This window comes from Eublepharis macularius, chromosome 13, assembly GCF_028583425.1.
Source record: "Eublepharis macularius isolate TG4126 chromosome 13, MPM_Emac_v1.0, whole genome shotgun sequence".
Classification (NCBI taxonomy): Eukaryota; Metazoa; Chordata; class Lepidosauria; order Squamata; family Eublepharidae; genus Eublepharis; species Eublepharis macularius.
In genome coordinates, this window is record NC_072802.1 from 14,333,471 (window position 1) to 14,355,290 (window position 21,820).

At 46.0% G+C, this 21,820-nt stretch overlaps 1 protein-coding gene across 2 annotated transcripts in view; it reads right to left on the bottom strand.

Moving 5' to 3' along the window:
* The window catches only part of LOC129341244 (synaptotagmin-like protein 2), an 82,889-nt gene that overhangs the window by 11,592 nt on the left and 49,477 nt on the right, over positions 1-21,820 (bottom strand). For both annotated transcript variants that reach the window (XM_054996347.1, XM_054996349.1), the window contains exons 7-14: positions 18,716-19,846; positions 16,295-16,393; positions 13,168-13,259; positions 9,623-9,724; positions 6,360-6,529; positions 5,144-5,246; positions 2,966-3,127; positions 490-568 (exon numbers count right to left, since the gene is read on the bottom strand). In XM_054996347.1, coding sequence (XP_054852322.1) covers positions 490-568; positions 2,966-3,127; positions 5,144-5,246; positions 6,360-6,529; positions 9,623-9,724; positions 13,168-13,259; positions 16,295-16,393; positions 18,716-19,846 — 1,938 coding nt within the window. The remainder of the gene's footprint in view (positions 1-489; positions 569-2,965; positions 3,128-5,143; positions 5,247-6,359; positions 6,530-9,622; positions 9,725-13,167; positions 13,260-16,294; positions 16,394-18,715; positions 19,847-21,820) is intronic.

Genomic DNA, 21,820 nt, shown 5'->3' on the forward strand with positions numbered 1-21,820 from the left:
AAATTAAAAGAAAGTTATTAAACAGTAAAATGGGGTGCAGTGGACAGTTTTGGAATGACGCTGGAGAGGCCTGGGTTCCAATCCCTCCTTAATCGTGAAGCTCCGTGAGTGATCTTGAACCCATTACCATCCTTTGGCTTAATCTACCTTACAGGAATGACAAGGGTATAAACCGGAGGGAAGGGGGAGGAGGGAACCATGTGCCTTTAAGAGGATGGCCAGGATAAAAAAAAGTAATAATTATGTTTTTTTAAAAGTGAAGGGAAAGGGGACAGTGCAGGTAAGTGATTCAGAACAAATTTGCCAAGGGACGCCAGGATGCACATATTGTACCCCAAGCCGGGAGGGAAATAAAAATCAAACCAAATGCATCATGGGAAAAATTTCCATTCTGATTCCTGATAATATATATACATGAGACTGGAGTCTGCAAGGTGTCCATCTTCTAGCAACATGGAAAATGCTTCTTAATATGTGGCTGTGTTTTACCTAGGCTTCCAGGCGGCACGTACTTAATGGACAGGTTCATGACTCCCCGATGGTCGGTGCAATTGAGAGTAGACAGACTCTGGAAGAGAAATGCCTGTAATAGGCGAAGCCTGTACAGAACAGCAACAGAGACTTCAGAGCAGCTGGGGATGTTAATTGGGGCAAATGTGCTTTACGGCACAGCAATCAGCAGGAGGGAACAAATGCGAAAACCTCTGCTGGGTCCCACTTGGTTTTGGGCCCTGTTCAAAATGCCGATTTTTTTGTTGACAAAGCCCTGAAGTATCTAGAACCAGGGAAGCAGCTCCCATAGGAACCTTCCTCACCATTAAACTCTTCCCTGGAGACCTAGCTCTGAATGTCCACCCCCTCTGGATGTTAGAGGCACAGTTGCCAAGGACAGGGCCTTTTCTGTGGAACCCCCTCACCAACGAATAAATGGAACTCTCTCCATTTATTCATTGGTCTGGTACCTGCTTGGATGAATGTTATGCACCGGATAAAAACATGCCTTGCCTTTTGCAAGGTGCTGAAATCATTACGCCCTCCTGCTGTTTTAATTGGCTGAAGGTTGTGTTTTGTTTGAGTAGACATTTTAAAAAAGATGTAAGTCACTTTATGAACTATGGTTAGTACGTGAGATATAAATATTTTCAATAGAAGAAGAAACCGCAGCCATTCAAATCTGAGTTTTCCTACTGACTACAGCGAGTGGTAAATAGTACTTCTAGGCTAGGTTTGGTCTTCTCCACGGAGATCTGACCGCACAAAACTGCCTTATACGGATCCGACCATTGTGCCACCTAACGCAGGACTGTTTACTGTGACCAAGAGTAGCTTTCCAAGCTCTCAGGCAGTGAAAACCCTCTCTCAACATTTGCTACCCGATAAGCTGTAAGTGTCGATGCCACGGACGGAACGGTGGACCTTCTGCGTGCAAAGCCGATGCTCTACCGTTGAACCGCCTGAGTTCAGCAACATTAAGGGCTCCTGCTCATTGTGACGCACCTTGAATGCTCCATAAGGGTAAATAGGGGTACACGTATATGTTAAATAGAAGTCAGCAAAGTAAATATTGGTTGTTTTTTATGCAACTAAACATTCATTTTATTGACTTTTATGTATTTAAAAATATATATGCATCCCAGGCCTATCCTTGTGGGCATTCGAGGTGGTAAATATCAACAATGCAATCGTAACAACCGAATAATGGTAGAAACGGCTTTAAATGACATCATTGACAAAACAGCACAGATTACAGAAAATTAGGGTGTGAATACATGCAAACAAATTAATTGATCCCAAAGACTTAAACAGGACAGACTTTGCCTCGCCTAAAAGATTATAAAGAAAGTGCCAGGCAAATATCCCTCTTGAGGTAAGTTCATAAAAGGGAGGCATCCCAGGGCTGGATCTCCAGCCAAGCCAGCCGGGTGACTTCTTGGGATGGGACAAATGATTAAGGTGCTTCACTGGGACACAACTCACTCCCAGTCGGGTCCAGAAGTGGAGGAATGTACCTTGCTTGGGTCAACAAAATACCTTGAGCCAGCTCTGGTGCAGCCACAGAAAAGGCCCTGGCTGTTTTCACGTCTTCCTGGCCATGCAAAATCGCGCAAAACTCCTGGAACGACAGCATCTTCCTGGCGCGATTTCCCATCATGACTCCAGTTCGTGGCGCATGAACTGGAGTCATGACGGGAAATCACACCAGGAAGACGCTGTCGTTCCAGGACTTTTGCGCGATTTTGCGCAGCTGGTAAGACATGTCAAAATGGCCCCTGTCTCTGATAGACACCTGCTTAAATCCCAAAGGCAGGGGTTTCCCTAAGAGCCACCCAATTTCATGACCGCACCATTTCAATTTGAAAATTCCAGTTCTCCTTCTAAGGACCAATCTGCAGCTGCATTTTTTCCTGACCCCCCCTAATGACATTCAATAGAATGATTACTTTCAAAATTAAGGATTACTTCGTTAAAACACAAATTTACGGCGAAATCTTATTCTCCATATAATACGTATCCTTACAAAGAAATCTGTGGCTGGGGGGCCCTGGTTCAGTGACAGAACATCCGCTTGGCCTGCGGAAGGTCTCAGGTTCAATCCCTGGCACGGTGGTGGAAAGTGCTGTCAAGTTGCAGCCGACATACGGCAATCCTGTAAGGTTTCCACGGCAAGAGAGGTTCAGAGGGGGTTTGCCATTGCCTGCCTCTGAGCAGTGACACTGGATTTCCTTGGTGGTCTCCCATCCAAGCGCTAACCAGGGCTGACCGTGCTTAGCTTCCAAGATCTGACAAGACTGGGCTAGCCTGGGCCACCCAGGTCAATCTGCAGCATTGGCATTCGATGATGAGAAAGACTCTGGAGAGCTGCTGTCAGTCTGAGCAGACAATACTGACCTCGATGGACCCAGGGCCTGATTCAACAGAGAAGGCAGCTGCACGGGTTCGAGTGTCCGACCCCTGTTGTACTTACCCGTGGTTTGAGCAGGTACCAGTTCAATCTGTTGTTGCTCCAGTCCCAGCTCGCCAAGTCAACTTCCATCTCACCTAGGAAACTGTTCCGTCCCAAAGGGTCATTGTGCCACACCGAAAGGTTCAGCTTTTGAATCAGCAAAACCATTTTCTCTATTTTATACTGTGGAGACAGGAAAGAGGAGTCGGACCATTTAGGCGTTTTGCTTTACTTTCTGCTCAGGCAGGTCTCTCCCAAACCTGCTACCTGAGAGCCTTCAGAGATATTCAGAAGATCATCCTAAACGGAGGCCTTTTCCACGCAAGGCACTTTCTCTGAGTTGCTCTACATGAGACATCTGACATGTGAAGAACACACGTTGGGAGATGCAATGTTAGCCGGGAAGGGTAGTTTAAAAAGACAGCGCTGGCAGCAGGGTAAAGGCTTTGCTATACACTGGAGCTGTGGGAAGGGGCTGTGAAATGCCAGAAGGGAAACTTCAGCCCATTATAATCTCTCAGCTTGGGAAAGCAGCTCCAGCCCATTTCCATTTCTCGCTGCCCTCTGGTTGCAATCCCACACAGTTTTAGACTGGAGAGGTGAAACTGACGGAGCCTTTGGGGAGGCGAAGAGGAAATTAACAAACCCTCTGAGGAGCGATCTCTGCTGGCTGTTTTTAAACTACGCTTCCTGGCTAACATTGCATCTCCCTACACTTGACGAACATGCGCCGAGGCATCTCATGTAGAGAGAATCTCTGTCACTAAGAGATCTAGATGGAAGAAAGACCTGCATTTCTCACAGCCACAGAAGACAATTCCTGCGACGGCTATCCCCAGTTGGAGAAACACTGGCTTAAAAGGGCATTTTGGATATCCTGCTGTTGTGACCCCCTCCGACCAGCCCTCTGACCAGGCCAGTGACCTGAAGGACTCAGAGGAGGAGCCTGAGGGCCAGCAGGGCCAGGACGGGCCTGGTGCAGCAGAGGTATCGGCCGACCATGTGCCAGAGACCACACTGCCAGAGCCTGCCGACGAGGCCCTGGCTGACCATGCCCCAGCAGCACCTGAGACCTCACCGCCAGAGCCTGCACGCGAATCCTTGCCGCCTGCAAGCACATCTAAGCCACCTGCCTCAGAGACCACCACTGGGCCCCCCCAGGCAGGACCCGAACCAGTGCCAATCGCCCCCTCCAGGTTGACTCCCACGCCGAAGGAGTGACGGTGCCAAAGGAGCCAGGCGGAAGTAGCACAGGGGAGGTGAAGTGCAAGGCTGGTGGCACACCATCTTACGGAAGATTAAGGTCAGGATTCTGACGGTGATGCTTCCCTGCAAGACCACCTGCTGGCAGGATGCGTTGGGACTTAGCAAGTGGTCTGCGCTCAGCCATGGAAGTGTTAAATTGTTGTTGAGTTACTTAGTTAGTAAACTTATTTGCATAGGACCATTTAGCTGCCACCATAGAAAGGGGAATCTTTATGCTTCATGAAGAAGATCTGGGATTCACTACCGGGCAACCAGTTTATTGGGGGGCATTTAGCTAGAAACATATACTAAGGTTTTATTGCTCTTTGTTTAGAGCTAGAATGTCTTTCAGTCACTAAGTCACTCTAAGGGCCAAACTAGAAGTGACAAATTACACTTGAATGGCAAGTGAACAGACTCACGTGCATTCCTCCCTGTTCACTTGCACTCCACGCAATTGCTCACGTGAACAGACTCACGTGCATTCCTCCCTGTTCACTTGCACTCCACGCAATTGCGTGGAGTGCAAGTGAACAGGGAGGAATGCACGTGAGTCTGTTCACTTGCCATTCAAGTGTAATTCGTCACTTCTAGCTTGGCCCTGTGTCTTTAAGTCTCACCATCAGGATGTAGCTAGTTAGATAGCTCTTCTTTTTCTTGCCAGTGTAACCTGATCACCCTACTATATAGTTAAGTATTTTTCTAGAGCTAAACATGGGGCCTGTTCTTAAGATGTTCCAATGGGCAATACTCTGCCCTGCTAATCAAATTCTTACAAGATGCAGCTGGCCCAGATCATGGTTCACTTTGCAGTGGCCTGGTGCCCCAGCTCCCAAGCTCCCTCACAGACCAGCTGGCTAGGTAAACAACTCTCGAGGAGACCACCCAACCAGGTGCAGGACACCTGCCGCCCCCAGTATCTGGACATTCTGGGTAACTTATATTTGTCCTTACCCGCAAAACCTCATTGTAAACTGGGTTCACAGTTCTCTTCTTCACGGATGTTTTCCTCTTGCCCATCCGAGCTTTGTCAGGAAGCAGGTAGGTTTTGACATACCTGGGAAGAAAGTGTCGCGGAGTTAACATTCAACACAGCTGCATTCATACATACAAGCTGGCACCTGGGGTAGACAGTCAGCAGGCAAAACTAATTAAAGGCCCTGCTGGGTTGTTAACGTGGCATCTCTGCGGAGTGATAAATCATTGGGAGGAGACGGGGCAAGCTCTGACAGCAGGCGGCTGCCCAGAGACTTGGAAAAGCAGGTGATGATTTAGTATCAGGCACAGAGTGTTTTCTGTTAGATTTATGCCTGCAAAGACTGGAAATGTGGAGGAGGACCGGCTGCTGAGAGAGAGTTGGACAGGGGACCCTCGGGATGTAGCGAGAAAGATGGCTCAACTTTGTCAAAAGAGGCCTATAGCTCCATGGTAAAGCATTTTGAGTTCAATCTCGGACATTTCCAGCTACAAGGTCCTTAACCAGAAGACTTCAGGGCTGGGGTCTGGCCGTTCTTGGGGAACTGTTGCCTGTCAGAGTAACTACTGGTGGGTGGGAAGAACCAACGGCCTGACTCAGAGCCAAGCTACAAGTGACGAATGACACTTGCCTGGCAAGTGAACAGACTGACGTGTATTCCTCCCTGTTCACTTGCGCTCCACTTGCCCTCCACTTGATCACGTAGTGCAAGTGAACAGGGAGGAACACACGTGCGTCTGTTCACTCGCCGTTCAAGTGTCATTTGTCACTTGTAGCTTCGCCCTCAGAAGAATGCGGAGCCCCCGTTTCTTTTTTAAAAAGCGTTTCTTCATTAGGGAAAAATAACTACAGATTTCATCTCAGGGCCTAACTAAACGTGATGGCGTCCTCATGGCCACCACAAGGGTGCCGCTGCCATTTTAAAGTGATTTTAAAATGCTGCGAGGTTGGGCCCGTGGCATGGAGCTCTGCCCATCTCCAGGGATGTGTGCACTACCCTGGATCGGGCCTTCGTGGCATTTTAAAATCACTTTAAAATGACGATGGCCACTCACAGATTCAGCAAGGTTGGGAGCTCAGGCTCAGAATTTAGCACTGGATTCTCGACTCTCCAGCGGTGCCCACTTGACATCTGCTTCGCACAGACACAACTACCAACATTGTTACAAGCCTGTCATTTTCGTCTTCACTCACGGGTCTGTTCTGCCTTTCTTCTCATCCACAATAGCCAGGTCTTTGCACTGGGAGACGTAGATTTGGAATTCGCGGTTTTTCTCATCGTAGTCCAAGGCAAACTGAACGAGCCCCTGAGCATCGACACTTCCGAAATCCCCACTGTACACGCTGAGAACACTGCCACTCACCTGTCCAGGATGCAAGAGGAATATTTCATGAACTCTGAACGATCTCCAGTCCTTCTTCTCAGTGAGAGAAAGAGCGGAATGACCTTCTGTGATCTTTCCTGCCTCGCTCAGGGAAGAAGAGATCTCTCATAACACATAAGGCTTCTTGGGGGGAATATTAAATAGCTGGACAATACAAGACTATCATTTCTGAGAAACGACTGCAGACTTCTCAGGGTAGCTATCACAACAGTTTATAAGACACTAGAAGTCTCAATCCAGGGACTCTGGCAAGAAGGCCAAGACACCTTATCCCTCCTTCCCCCATGGAAGAAGTACACGGCAGCATTTCAGCCAAAGAGCCAATAAGATTCCATTTGACCTTATCCTGACTTAGCGCTTTGCCTTAAAGATAACAGCAGCAGCACTTCTGTGAGAATCTGAAGGAGGCCACTGAAGGCGGGGCGGGGGTGGGTGGGAGAAGTAATCCATTAGGCAGTTTTCCTTATTTAAATTGCCCGTTACTGTTTGCTTTGAGGGGCAAAACAGACAGGTACATTATGGCACAAGAGGGAATTCTTAAGTTCCTTTCCAGTGTAAAATGGAAAGGCAGGCAGATGGCTCAGTGGAAGGACACATGCTTTGCACACAACAGGTCCCGAGTTCAGCCTCTGACATAACCAGTTAAAAATATCTCAGGCAGGCAAATACTGGGAAAGACCTTTCCCTGTCTGAATCTCTAGAGAACTGCTGGCATTGCCAGCCATTGTGTGATTGGCACCATCCCATAGCAGCCAATTTTTTACTGGTACTCATAAGCTTGAGCAACTGGTAGGTGTGGACTGAGAGGCGTGTAACTTCAGTGATGTCACTGCATCATTTCTAGTTACAACCTGGAAGTGACAATGGGGAGCTCTAGGAATCACCTTAAACTCTATCGTTTTACCACAGAGTTTCTGGTGATTCCTAGAGCTACCCATTGTCATTTTTGAGTTGTACCCAGAAGTGACATATTGGCATGGAGCCCAGCAGCATTTTTTCTCCCATCAGTGCTTGAAGCAGCAGAAGATAACAGCAGCAATTAGCAACTATATCCACCACCCTTGTTCAAAATTCAAAGAGCACTCACAGGCTCAACAAGGTCGGGATCTTCTGCTCCAGATTAGCAAAAGGTAGCTGCATATCAGCATCTTAAAAGCAGTGCCAAACACAACTGCCTGGTATCAGGTGTGACTGGGTAGCCAAAATGTCTCAGTAAAAGGGACCCAATCCCCACCCCTGTCCTACCACACTTTCCAAGTGGAGGGAGGATTGGCTGGTGGCAGCAGCCATGGATAATTCACCCAGGGACAGGGATGCTATACTTGAGGCAAGTAGTGTGTGTGTGTGTGGGGGGGGGGGGAGGCATCAGCCTACCAGGACTTTCCCCAGGAGCCATAATGACCAACCTGCTCCTCCCTGCTCTCCTGTAGCCGCATTGCTGCTTCATAATCAACAATATCAAATATTGCTAGTCCAATTGGATCAACAGGGCAGACTTTGCATTTCTAATCTTCAAGGTCTGTTTTCAGCATTTATTCAGCTTTGTACTGGATTTCTGCTGATTTTAAATCTTTGCAAATTTGCTTGCATATACCCTATTACATGTTTATGGAGGTATTTTTGAAATTGACTGTACTGATTCATATTGTGTAATCTGCTTTGAGTCTCAGTGACAAACGTCGTCTATAAATAATGTAAATGAATAAATAAGTACAGACCACTGAAAGATTTCTATAAATTAATAAGACTGAAGGCATATCTGAAAATTAAAAATGTAAGGTTAGAGGAGATCTAGAAGTCTCTGATTCAAAAGGCAGAATATACAAATGTATTCCTCCATGCTAGACTTTTAATGGTAGATTTGTAATAGTTTTGATACAACTTTTGATGGTATTATGTTTTTATAATGTTCTACTTTGTCAGCTGCCTTGAGCAGGCTGCATGGCGAGGTGGCACAGAAATAATCCACATAAATAAATAAGTTAAAAATTGAGCAGAGTTCAGTGGGAAAGTGAGCATATTGGATCTTTGTGTGTTTTTATTTTTTATAAAAAGATTACTGAACAGGGCCGTGAGCAAACTTTTAGTTGTAGGACAGAAACCCGAAGGCTTGGGGTATCTTGAAGCTGCAAGGTCACTTTTCTTACTTTCTCAAGAAAAGGAAAGGGTAGGGGACGACTCTGGTAATCAACAGCAAGGTTATTTCCTCTAGCAAGGCCTAGTTTGGAGGGAGTTTGCCCTTCAGTTTTTCTGATGGGAAGCACTGGCAATGCACCCAGTAAAGGTCTCCGCTTCTTCTGAAGAGTTCTTACCAGCCAGGATGGCCATGTTTGCGACTAACTCATAGCTCGTTGCGGCGGATGTCTGTTCCCAAATATGGCCTCATCTACGGATGTCAACAACTGATTCACAGGAAACGGACAACAATGTTTCCAGATCCCCAGAGAAGACTCTGGATTCAAGCACGTTAGTGTCAGAAGCTCATCTAGAGAAGTCAACGATGAAGCTCATCAAAAGCCAGCTCTTCAAGTAAACAATGGCCATTTCCACACGGCTTACCTTCCCTCGGAATGACCCAGAACATAGCGCAAAAAACACAGAAGATCGTGTTTTCTTGCGCAAGATTTGCATGACATCGCGCAAATCTCGCGTGAGAAAACACGATCTTCAGCGTTTTTTGCACGATGTTCCGGGTCATTCCGAGGGAAGGTAAGCCATGTGGAAACGGCCAATGGCTTTGCTAATTGGGATCAATGACTGTGGCAGTCAGGACCTGATTCTTAACCATTACCCTGGCACATCACGGAAGAGGTTTGCAAGTAATTTGCAGAACTAACAGACTGGGCGCAGACAGTAAATCTATGATCCCTGGCTATGAGCCAAGATGGCTAAAAGGGATTATTGGGTTCAGAGGCAGAATTCTGAGTAGCCATGAGTAGGCTGTAGGTTTGGTTCATCAGGACGACTCATATCCTTCATGAGTGGCAGAAGTAGTACTGGGGAGGTGCGGGAGAAACAATTTTCGCTACAACACCAGAGCACCTTCCTTAGATCTACTGCATGAGTACCTACCGAGGAGACAGAGGCCATGTCGGAGGAGTGACTGCCCAAACTAGGAGACTTCTTGTGCCTGCTAAACTGGAAGCTGATTTCTGAAGCCGTGTCGGATTCCGTCTGCAAATCAAGAGGTGTGTTAAGTACGGCAGCCTGAGCCCTGCGACGTGCAAAATACAAAGTCTGTCATGGCAGAAAGGGGTGAGCAGGACAAAGACAAGACTGAGGAAGGGATGAAGTTCATGAAGCTCTCCTGAAGGACATTTCCTTGGAGTCAAAGGGCAGGGCTGCCCCGCAAGCGAAGTGCTGGGGCTGGCTGTGACACTGGTCAGAAAAGATTTAGTCAAAAATACCAATCACGTTTTGATCAAGTATTTTTTTAAAGCATAAACTTCTTTGGAATGATAAAGGCTTAAGTATCGATATGTTCAGTGCTTATGCTGATCACAACAAATCAGTGAATGGGGAGGGGCTGTGGCTCAGTGGTGGAGCCTTTGCTTGGCTTGCAAAAGGCCCCGGCTTCAAATCCTGTTATCTCCAGTTGAAAAGGATTTGGTACTAGGCGATGTGAAAAGCCCTCGACCCGAGACCCTGGAGAACCGCTGCCCGTCTGAGCAGATAAGACTGAATTTTATGGATCAAGGTTCTGATTCCGTATCAGGCAGCTCCATGTACTCCTGAGTTATCACAAAACAATGCTATCTGTTTTAAAAAATGGTCATGAATTTACCCATGTTAGTTAAGGCTGGGTCAGTTTACAACCGTTTAAACAATGAAATTAAAAATGAAATAAGGCACAGCAACAACATTTTTATTTTATTGTGTTCATCTCCTTAGCTTTCCTATGCTCAAAACAGCGGTCTGTTTGGGAGATGCCTGCAGATACACCAGGTGACCCATAGAGGAAGCTTTGCTACACTGGTAGGTTTGCCTCCCCAGTCACGTTCCATCGTGGAATGGGGGGAACTTAGCACCCCTCACTCTCGCTGTCCTTGCTATCTTGTGATACCATAATGAAAATTTGAAGAGAAAAAAAAAACAGCTGACACCCACACAGAGGCATTCATAGCTTTGTGAAATAAATCTATGTTCTGCTTTCTGGTTTAGACAAGCAAGCTGTGTGTGCGCCTGAGAGAGAAAATCTATGTATATTTGAGTGAGAGATTAATATATCTAAATCAGGCAAACTGTGTGGAAAGGCCTGAAAAAATCTAAGTCTGTGTGGAGTTTATTCTTTTAAAGAAGACCTGTGTGGAAAATTACTTTGTATGACTGAGCCTATGTGAAGAAACTTTAAGAACTGAGAACTAACTTTGAAACCATCAAGCTTAAATAATAATAATGTGAAACTGATATGCTTCTTGTAAAAAATAGAAGTTTATTTTGTTTGTTTTCATCCCAGAGTATATGTTATTCCTATATCCCATTCCTTTCCTCAGGGCCACACAAGTCCCAGGCAGGAGCCTGGTGCTTGGACACATTATTAAAGGGGAAATTTAAATTAACAATTTTGGAATATAATTCCCGGTGGCACCCAGAGGGTGTAAGAAGAGAGTTAAAGGCAAAATCTAACTGAAAAGGAAAGGGGGTCATAACATTTATATTTGACTAAGGTCAAATAATAAGCGTTCAATGAAGAAACTCATATCAGTCAATCGACAGGGCAGGAATGCCCAAAGATTATTGATACCTTTGCTGCTCACAATCTGGGGGACATCCTAGGGAGAGTTACTCCAGTCTAAGCCCATTGATTTCAACAGATAAACAAATTGCACAACCAAGGAGGAGGGCCAATGAGCAATGCTGGCCATTTTTCAAGCAGGGGAAATTTAATGCATGATTGCACAGGGCGTTACTCCATTTGAGGTCAGTCAGTGGCACCGTTTCCACACGTCTTACCTGCCTGTGGAACATCACGTGAAAGACCCGGAAGACACCGTCTTCTTGCACGAAATCATGCCAAGAAGACGCTTTTAACTAGGCGTTTTGTGTAATCACGCAAAACTCCTGGATAACAGCGTCTTCCTGGCGCGATTTCACATGAGAAGACGGTGTCTTCCAGGTCTTTTGCACGATGTTCCGCAGGCAGGTAAGACGTGTGGAAACGGCCTATGTCTCACAAGAGCTCTAGAATGTATCAGCTACCAGATGCCAGAACATCAGGGGATGACTGTCCCACCATTTCTTCCAAGGCCTGCCTGAAGGCTTCCCGATGGATCTGGCTGGCTCCTGTCAAAAAGGAGGCTGCGTCCACTGTCGTTGTGAAGCAGCAGCCAGTGGCCACAAGAGGTTCCTTTGTGGGAGAGATGATCCATTCACGAATGACTGCCACAGTGAAACAACAGTGCAACACCCACAGCCGGATGAGCCAGACCAGTCAGTGCAATTCAGTATCGCAGTTCTCATGATTTCTTGAACCTAATGCCTGTAGGAAGCAGTGCAGAATTGGGCAGGTTGATGGCACAGGAAAATTGGCAACAGATGGCACTCTGAGGCTGCAATGCAAAACGCCTATTGACTGGATGGGAGCCCCAGGGCTTTTTCACTGCCAACACTTCCCCCCATTCACACCACTGTGCCTTTGGACGTGTGGGTCAGCTGCCTCCATGGAAACCAAGCCAAAAGTATAGGGAGGCCCAGGCCCCATCTTTTGTGAGGGCCCTCTTAGCTATTGCTTTAAGGCTATTGGGGCAGGAGGATCCTCATCAAATATGAGAGTCAGAGGGTGGGCTGTCTAGGCTTTTTAAAAGCCCCTCTACCTTACATCCGAATGGATGGTCTAGTGGTTAGAGAGCTGGACAAGGATAGGAGCCGGTGCGGTTAGTCGCAGACAAGGACTTTGGGGAATGGGTTCAGATCTCAACTCGGACATGAAGCTCAACGGGTGACCTTGTGGCAGTCACTCTCCCTTAGACTAATACACCTCACAGGGCTGTTGAGAAGATAACAATAAAGAGCAGAGACCCATGACGCTCTCTTCAGAGGAAGGGCTAAAGAAAATGAGCTAAATAAATTCTCCTCTCCATTTGGCTGTGAAACTAGCTGAGTCACTTTGGGCCAGCCACTTCTTCAGGTCGTGTGAAGGTAAAGGGGGTTGGACTAGATGGTCTGTATGACCCCTTCCAACTCTATGATTCTATGAAAATGCCAGAGAGGGGAATGCTCCCTGGAGGAAGGAGAAGGTAAAAGTTTGATTTATAACAACAACAACATTCGATTTATATACTGCCCTTCAGGATGACTTAACGCCCACTCAGAGCAGTTCACAAAGTATGTTATTATTATCCCCACAATAATAATCACCCTGTGAGGTGGGTGGGGCTAAGAGAGCTCCTAGAAGCTGTGACTGACCCAAAGTCACCCAGTTGGCTTCACGTGGAGGAGTGGGGAATCAAACGCGGTTTTCCAGATTAGAGTCCTGTGCTCTTAACCACTACGCCAAACTGTAACCCTCTATCTGAGCGCACATTCCCAGTACAGAATTTGGACTAAGCTTCCACTTCAAACTAACAGGCACCAGAAGGTAATTGACTGGAGTCCCAAAAACATGCCACGTTTCTTACCTCTGAGAGAAGGAGAGGCGTGGATCTGCTCAAATCTTTCGCTCTCTCCGGTTCCAGATACTGCTGAGTTAGCATTTGAGGTTTACTGTAGGCTGGGGGGAGGGGAGAACAAAACACAAGAAAGCAATCTGAAGTCTGCAAAGCATAAGAAATGCCATTTTAATTTTTGGTCCTTGAGAAAGATGGGGCGGTCTTAACCATTAGGCAACAGGGGCAGAAGCCCTGAGCCCCATGCTGGGCGGGGGGCAATTTCCCACAGCCCCACCATCTCAACAGAGGGGAAAGAAGAAGAGCAAGCTTCTGCCACCCCTTGTACCTGACCTGATCTGGGGCTCTGGCAGCTGGTGGTGGCCTTTCTTGGCCCTGGCTGGGGGCGGGGGGGGAGGCAGTGATTCTGAGGCCCCATCCTGGACTTTTGCCTGAGCCACAATCACTAAGACCACCCCTGGACAAAGGGCAAATGGATTGCAATAAACTGGAGAGCAACATTGGGGGGCGGGGGCAGGGTGTAGTTATACAAAAGATTACACATTTTTCTTAAGCCTGCACTTTTTACGTTTACTTCTTCTGCCTGACAGAGTCTCTGTTATTAAAACCAGGCATGATGATGTTGATGTCTGTTGAACTACAGATAAAACTCTTTGAGCACAAGACAGAAAAATTTAAAATAATTTAAATAAATATTTCAGACAGGCTTCAGCTCCCTCTAGTGGTTGAAATTAAGAATTTCAGGTTACCCAAAGCCATGGCAGCCACAATTTGCAAGGGAAAATTTAAAGGGCCAAAGAAGTATGTGCGATCCTGGCAGAACAAGAGTCGGGAACTGTCCAGGGGAGAGCAGCAGCTTGAAAGGAAGAGGCGTTGCAGCAGAAAAATTATGGGGAAGGCATTAAACATTCCCTTCACTCCCCTGTCCCCCCCACAAAAAACCCTCCAAAAAACAAAAAAACCCTCCCAGCACTGCTTTTCAACTTGCACAAGGTGGACCTCTGGTCTGATTCAAAAGGGCTTCTTGTATGTTCTTATTTTCATGGAATTTAAATGTTGTATGATTATCAATCCAGGCAGCAGACTAGGATCTTTGACATGGAAGCTTGTTGGGTGATCTTGGGCCAGTCATATTCTGTCAGCCTAACCTACATTTAAGGCTTGTTATTGTAGGGATAAAATGGAGAAGGGAATGACGTAAGCTGCTTTGGGTGCCCCACTGGGGAGAAAGGCGGTGTATAAATGAAATAAATAAAAGTAAAATAAAGAAAACAGGGGCTCAGAGTCCACTGAAACAAGGGAAACAAACTCCTCAGATTTCAACAGAACTGGCAGATAAATCAATTTTTCAAGTAAAACCAAACCTTTACACATGAAACTTATACATATTAAAATATCTGTCAAGAGGGAACACATCTCCTTTTCCTCCCGCAACAGGTGATTGTTCTCTGTCTCAAGGTCAGGTTCACTTTCATATATTATCTTGTTTTGTCCTTGAGAGCTAGAAACCTGCCATTTAAAAAACTGAAGCTGAATTTTTCAGGCTGGTAAAACAGATCCGGTAGAGATGGTTTGAGTATCTATTCATAGAGGAGAGTTTTACTTTTCAGGCTGTCACCTGATTCAAGAAATCTTACCCCTATTAAGCTTATGAACTTTGATCTGCATGAATCAGCACGTGATTGTTTTCTTCCCTAGCATGATTTATTTTTAGAAAATGGACAAGTGGGGGAAGCATCTCATTTCTCCCCTCCCCCCACCATGTCTTCTTTCCCTTCCCTGCCCCCCTTAGCCTCTTCCCATTTCCTGCTACCTTCTCTCCTTTCCACCTACCCTGTCTGCCCCCTTCATCTTCACCTCTCCCTCCCCTGCAGTCTCTCCCCCATGGCCCAGTTGCGTGGTGCTGGCTGAGCCAGGCTCAGTTGCGTGGTAGAGAATTTGCAAGAACTCGTGGGGGGTACTTCACTTTCTTCTGTATCCCCTTCCTCACACTTTTTCTTCTTTCCCTTCTCCTGGCAGTCCCCATATGCTCAGCTTTCCCTAAGTGTCAGTCTCTCCTTCAAACCCACGAAGCAACTTATCTCCCATTGGCATCTATATTTATCAGTTTATTTCATATATTTCAGAGTTTATTTCAACAACCCTGAGAGGTAGGGTACGCTGAGGGCGTAAGACTGGATCAAAGTCACCCGGTGAGTTTCCACAGGAGAGCAGAGATTCCAACCTGGGTCTCCCAGATCTTACTCTGAAACTCGAACCACTACACTACACTGGCTTTTTGGGGGAGGAGGGGGAGGAGAATTGCTGTTGAACAGTAGTAAGCAGCCTGGCATGGGTGAGTCATGCAAGTCATGTGGTATCAAGTTGCCCAGTGGTTGTTTCTAGGACTGGCCCCACTCAGAGCCAAGCTACAAGTGACGCCTGACACAGGTTGGACATTTGTCAGCTTCCCTCAAGTTTTGATGGGAAATGTAGGCATCCTGGTTTTACAGCTTGGCTCTCCATTACAGCTGCAAGACCAGGATGCCTACATTCCCCATCAAAACTTGAGGGAAGCTGACAAGTGTCCAACCTGTGTCAGGCGTCACTTGTAGCTTGGCGCTCAGTCCTCCCTCTAAGGCCGAAGCATATATTGTAGGAGGCGATCACTTCAAAGAGGCATCCCACCTTTCTTTTTCTTGCATTATTTTATTGATCTGCTTTTAAACTTCCTTCCGAAAAGATACTGCTTTAATGATCCCTACCTGCTTTTACCATACTTTTAAAACTTTTGTTAAAAAGGACTTTATAGTTCTAATGTCAGAGTTGTTTAACTTCTAATTCCTAAGTGCTCCAGATGGTTAGCAATATCTCATTTCCAATAGCACCATGATCATAAAATAGCCAAGATACTGCCCGACGTCCTATCTCAAAACCAGGCCAGTGCAACTAGACACCCCTCAAGCTGAATGCAATTTAGCAGCTGTGCATGGGCATCTTCCAGATGATTGTAGCCCACCAGGAAAGCAGGAGAGCGAGGAGAATGGGGACGATCAAAGCCCTGGAAGGCGGCCTAATAGGGCAGGGGAGTTACGCTCAGCTCCATGGATCTATGCGAGGAAAAAGCCAGGCAAGGGGACTGGGAGCAACTGTGACTCACTCTCTGTAGTGGTATAAAGGTTCACCATACTCTTGGCAAGACTGAGGCCGTTTGCCTGTGGCAATCTCTTGGCAACGGAAGAACGATGCTTATTTCTCTCTGGAAAACAAACATGCCCGAACTAAGTAATGGAAAAATATTGGCATCACTGCAACTACGGCTTAGAGAGGATTTTTACATTTCCTATGTTTCTCTCCCTGTTCTCTGTTTATATGATCTAGATGTTTATGGGCCCAGGGAGGACCTGCCTTGAATGTAGGACATCCCAGATTCAATGCTAGATACATATAATTGAAGGATCTCAGGTGGCAGGAATTTGGAAAGATCCTTCTTTGCTACAAAGCTGCTGCCAATATCAGAGGGGTTAATACTGAGCTAGAGAGACCAATGATCTGATAAGGCCAGTTCATGTGTTTTGAAAGTGGCAGGGCAAATACCCTGATCATCAACCCATTTGCCTGGAAATAATGTCCACAGAATCTCCTTTTTCGTAAACGTGCTCAGGGCTGCAGTCTATTTAAGAGGTTATTTTTTACATGTGGATGATTCAAGTCTGGTAGCACCTTAAAAACCAGGTATAAGCTTTCGAGAGTTAAGCTCCCTCTGTCAGATATCTTGTTGATCTTTAAGGTGCTACTGGACTCAAATCTTGCTCTCCTAAAGATGACCGACATGGTCTTTTTTTTACACATAACTCTGCAATCCTAAGAAACAGTAACCTTTAGAAACTAGTAAAATATTCTACATATGGAGTGGTTAGTGAGTAACTGGATAACTCTTCATAAAAATAAAACACACACTTTACAAGTTAACTCAGTTCCTAGAACAGTTCGATGCAAACCAAGTTTCCAACATGACTTTGTGACCAGGTAAGATCTTATAGAAACCAAAAATATATCTGCGAAGCAATGGAGAGGCAGCTATGAAAGTGTTCTGGCGTTGTGTGAGGGTGTCTATAACCCTCTTGCAAGGTTATGACTAAGATGTTGCACAAAAGTAGAATCTTTGAACAAACTTTAGCGCTAATTTGGTTCCTGTGGAAAAAATATGAATAAAAGACTGATTTGGTCACACTTGTAATGAAACAGACTTTTAAAAGCTTTCCCTTCAAAAGTGTTATTAAAAAGGAAAAAAATGTCAGAGCTCGTGAAAACTCATACCCTGGAAATCTAGTTGGTCTTCAAGCTGCTACTGGACCCAAATCTTGCTCCTCTACTACAGACCAAAATAGCAACCAACCTGACTCTATCTTAAAAAGGAAAACAGATCTTCCTTTCAAAAATCTTATTTATTGGAATTTTACTAATTGATACATAAATAACAATATAGTAAGGAATATTAAAATAAAGACGTGATAAGAAACTGTAGCCAAATGAGATTCTTGTGCACACATAATATTAACTTTTAGTTAAAAACAATATAATTATGAATATACAGCCATCTATCATGAAGAGCAATCATCATGTGAGTATGTTCTATAATTGGATGGTGGTGTGATTCGGGAAGAGTTGTCTAAAAAGGCCAGGGATATACAACTGAAAAAAGATGCATCTGAAAAGGCCAGGGATAGACAACTGAAAAAAGAACTGTTGTCCTCTTTTTCTGTACAATTTTGTCTCTGAGGAAAACAAAATTCTAGTGTACATATGAAGTGGCATTATATCACGTCAGACCATTACCCTATCTTGTGCAGTATCATCTACTCTCCAGACTCTTAGGCAGTGAAGAGCTTTGCCAGCACTGGCTGACAGAGATCCTTTTTCACTAGAACAGCAGAAATTTAGTCCAGGGGCACCTTAGAGACCAAGAAGATTTTCAGAGTGTAAACTTTTGAGAGTCAGAGCTCCCTTCATCAGACACTCTTACTCGCGGATGCTCACACTCTGAACATCTTGTTGGTCTCCAAGGTGTGTCACTGGACTAAAATCTTGCTGTTCTACTGCAGATCAACATGGATACCCACCTAACTATCCTTTTTCACTAGAGATACCAACAACTGAACCTGGACTTTTCTGACCACAAAGTCTGTGCTCTGATACAAAGCAGGCAAGACCACTGATCAACCTAAATCAATATGGTCTTCTTCAACTGGCAGAATCTCAGGCAGAGAAAGGGGGATGCGGCTCAGTGGTACAACATCTGCTCGGCATGCAGAAGGTCCCAGGTTCAACCCCCCGCATCTCCAGTGGAAAGGATCAGGAAATAGGTGATGTGGAAGACCTCTTCCTGAGACCCTGGAGAGCAGCTGCCAGTCTGAGTAGACAATAATTACCTTGATGGACCCAGGGTCTGATTCAGTATAAGGTGGCTCCATGTGTGTGATTTTTCCAACACCTGCTCCTTAACATTCTTTAACCAGAGATGCGAAGGACTGTGATTAGTTAACAGAAAAGATACACTAACAAATGAAGCGGAGAGTACCTGAAAGTTGAGGCAAATCTGCTTCTTGAATGGCTTCTCTTTCATCAGCAGCTCCACTTCGTGGCTGGTCGCCTGTAGGATCACAAGGCTGATCCCCAGGCAGTTCTTCGTTTGCTTCTAGATTTATTTGAGTCTCTGAATTACTTTCCATAGTAACTTGGTCAAGCTCCTCCAAAGACACGGACTCTATTAATATCTGAACCCTGCCTACCAAGGAATCCGTCTTCCGCTTGCTTGCGTCAGCCATGACGTACTCATCTGCCGGTGTTTCGGGCTCAAAAATGATCCCACTCCGCTCTTTTGTTGGGGACTCAATTTTAAGGGAAGGCACACGGACGGGCAACTTCGATCTCCTTAGGAAACGCTGCATTTTTTTCTCTTCTTCCACCAAATGCTGCTTCCCATTCCCATCGCTCGTGTTTCTATGAATTGCCGCCCCTTTGCTCCTGCCGTAGGTAGATCTGGGGATAGACGACCCTGACCCTTTCCTTGGGGGTGTGATGTAAGTAGGTTCGTCTTCACTGGAAGATAAGGTGGCACTTCTTTTGTGAAGGACTCTGGCTTTGGGATAGACGTTACAACTTGTCTTTTCATCACTATTCTGGCTCTGGTTGGATTGGACCGAGAGAGACCGTCGCAGTCTGGGCAGCCTCCCGTTGACTTCTACCATGCTGGCTTTTTCAGAGGACTTCTCAGATGAATCATTGGTCAAGGCAGACTCGCCTCCCTTCTCCCAAAAGTTCTTCAGATTTTTGAAGTGTTCCCGATCTAGGCTGATCTCCTCATCTTTATTACCAAGAGATGAGACAGTATAATTGCCTCCTTGTTTTGGAAGGCTGTTCTCCCATCCGAGGGAGGGCAATTTGGAGCTCTTCAGCGACTCTCTCTTTGCTACGTTCCACTCTGATTTGTCAGCTGTATTACTTAGAACTGTGTCAGGATAGGATACTCCTTTGCTAGACTTTGTCATAACTGGTATCTTGCTGGAAGGACTAGTTTTTCCCTGAGCTGCTAGCTGGATTGTTGGAATTTGTGTAGCACCATCACAAACATCCACTCCAGCCCGGTAAGTGCAATCACTTGGATCCCTTTCAGAAAGCTTTTCAGAGGATAATGAGTGCCCTTCATGGCCTGTAACAACAACAGAATTGTCAGAGCCTGCTTGGAACTTTAGTTCAAAAAACTGAATGTAATTATGATGTCAAAGGTACGTCAGTTTTGTTTAATTGCACAGTAATACCTCCATTTAATAAGGGGAGTCAAGGATAAGATTAAAAGGAGGGCAGTATCATTCAGATCAAGTGATTTAAAATGTTTTGACTGAATACAGGTTTTCTAAGGAACAGAAATACCTGTTTTAATTCAGGCTTTTAAAACACCGCAGACTGGCAAACCACCATCTTGGGGCCAAACCAGATTTTATTTATTTATCAGACTTATAGTCCACTCTCCTGCAATGCACAGAGTGGATCACAACCTGATCAAAACACAATACAATATACAATAAATAACATATAGCTAAAAGCAGCAAAATTTAAACAGACAGCAGATTTCACAGTCCTGCAAGATCACTGGGTCTACGGAGGCTAATATACAGCAATGAGCTAAAATCCAGGAGGGAGGTCTTCCCCCTCTCAGTAGGAGGCTGAGAGGAGACCCGCCTGCCTCAGCCTCAAAAGCCTGGCGGAACATCTCTGTCTTACAGGCCCAGTAGAACGCAAGATCCCGCTGGGCCCAAATTGTCTCAGACAAGAGTGTTCCACCAGGTTGGGGCCAGGGCCAAGAAGGCCTGGGCCCTGGTCGAGGCACGACGGATCTCCTTGAGGCTGGGGATCTCCAGAAGATGTTGCCCATCTAAGCGAAGGTATGCTTGTCCCAGTCTGCTAAGGACCTTAAAGGCCAAGACCAGCACCTTGAACTTGATCCGGAACTGCGCTGGGAGCTGGTGCAAGACTGCTGTCATATGAGCCCGGAACGGCATCCCAGTCCAGAGCCGTGCTGCTGCATTCTGGACCAGCTGTAATCTCCAGAGCAGGCCCAAGGGCAGCCCAGCATAGAGCAAATTACAGTAGTCCAGCCTGGAGGTGGCCATTGCATGGATCACTGTTGCAAGGTCCCGGGGTGAGAGGTATTGGGCAAGCTGCCTGATCTGGCAAAGATAGTAAAACACCGATCTGGCAACTGCCATGATCTAGGCCTCCATAGACAAGGAGGCATCCAAGACCACACCCAGGCTCCTCACCATTCAAGTGGCTGTTAGCAGTGCCCCATCAAGATACTACATCTGCCACAAGTTGGATTGGGGTTCCCCAGCATCATATTTGACTCTGAAAGGGGTCAGAGAAGCCCTGCACATCATGGCAGATGTAACGTCTAGTTTGGCCTTTAGTAGAAGAATTCCTTTTCTCATACATGCAACAGAGAATGTCTCTTTTAAGATGACCACAGTATCATCAGAAAAAAAATCCTTTTTGCTCCTGTGCAAATTATCACTCATACACTAATGTGATTAATTGATGAAGGTGTGTTTAATTAGATGAACAATGCTAATTAAAAGCTGCACACCTTTTTGGTGGACACATGTTCAGCTCTCTTACATTAGTCTCTTGGGATCATTGTAAAGGAAACTTGGAGTTCCCAACCATAATTGCTTTATAATAAGAATACTGTGGGTGAGTGAGTATTTATTTATTTAATTTATAACTCACCTTTCTCCATGTTGTCTTTACCCTGTGGGGAAGGTTAGGCTGAAAAAGAGTGACTGGGCCAAGGTTACCCAGCGAGCTTCCATGGCAGAGTGAGGATTTGAACCCGGGTCTCCAAGATCCTAGTCTGACACTCGAGCCGCTACACAATGCGGCCTCTTGCCAGGGAGAGTCAGTGGGCTGGATAAGGCTGTCCCTGCGCCGGGCAGGGGATTGAACGAGATAGTCTGTAAGGCCCCGTCCAACTCTATGATTCTAGAGTGCTCTGCCTGCTGCCCTGCCAATGCCGCTCTGGACCACTTTTGGTTTTTGCAGCTCCCCCAGTCAATATTCGAAGATGCCAGGAGGAATGGAAAATGCCCCGGGGGAGGGGGTACTTGCAGGGGAGAATCTCTGGGGG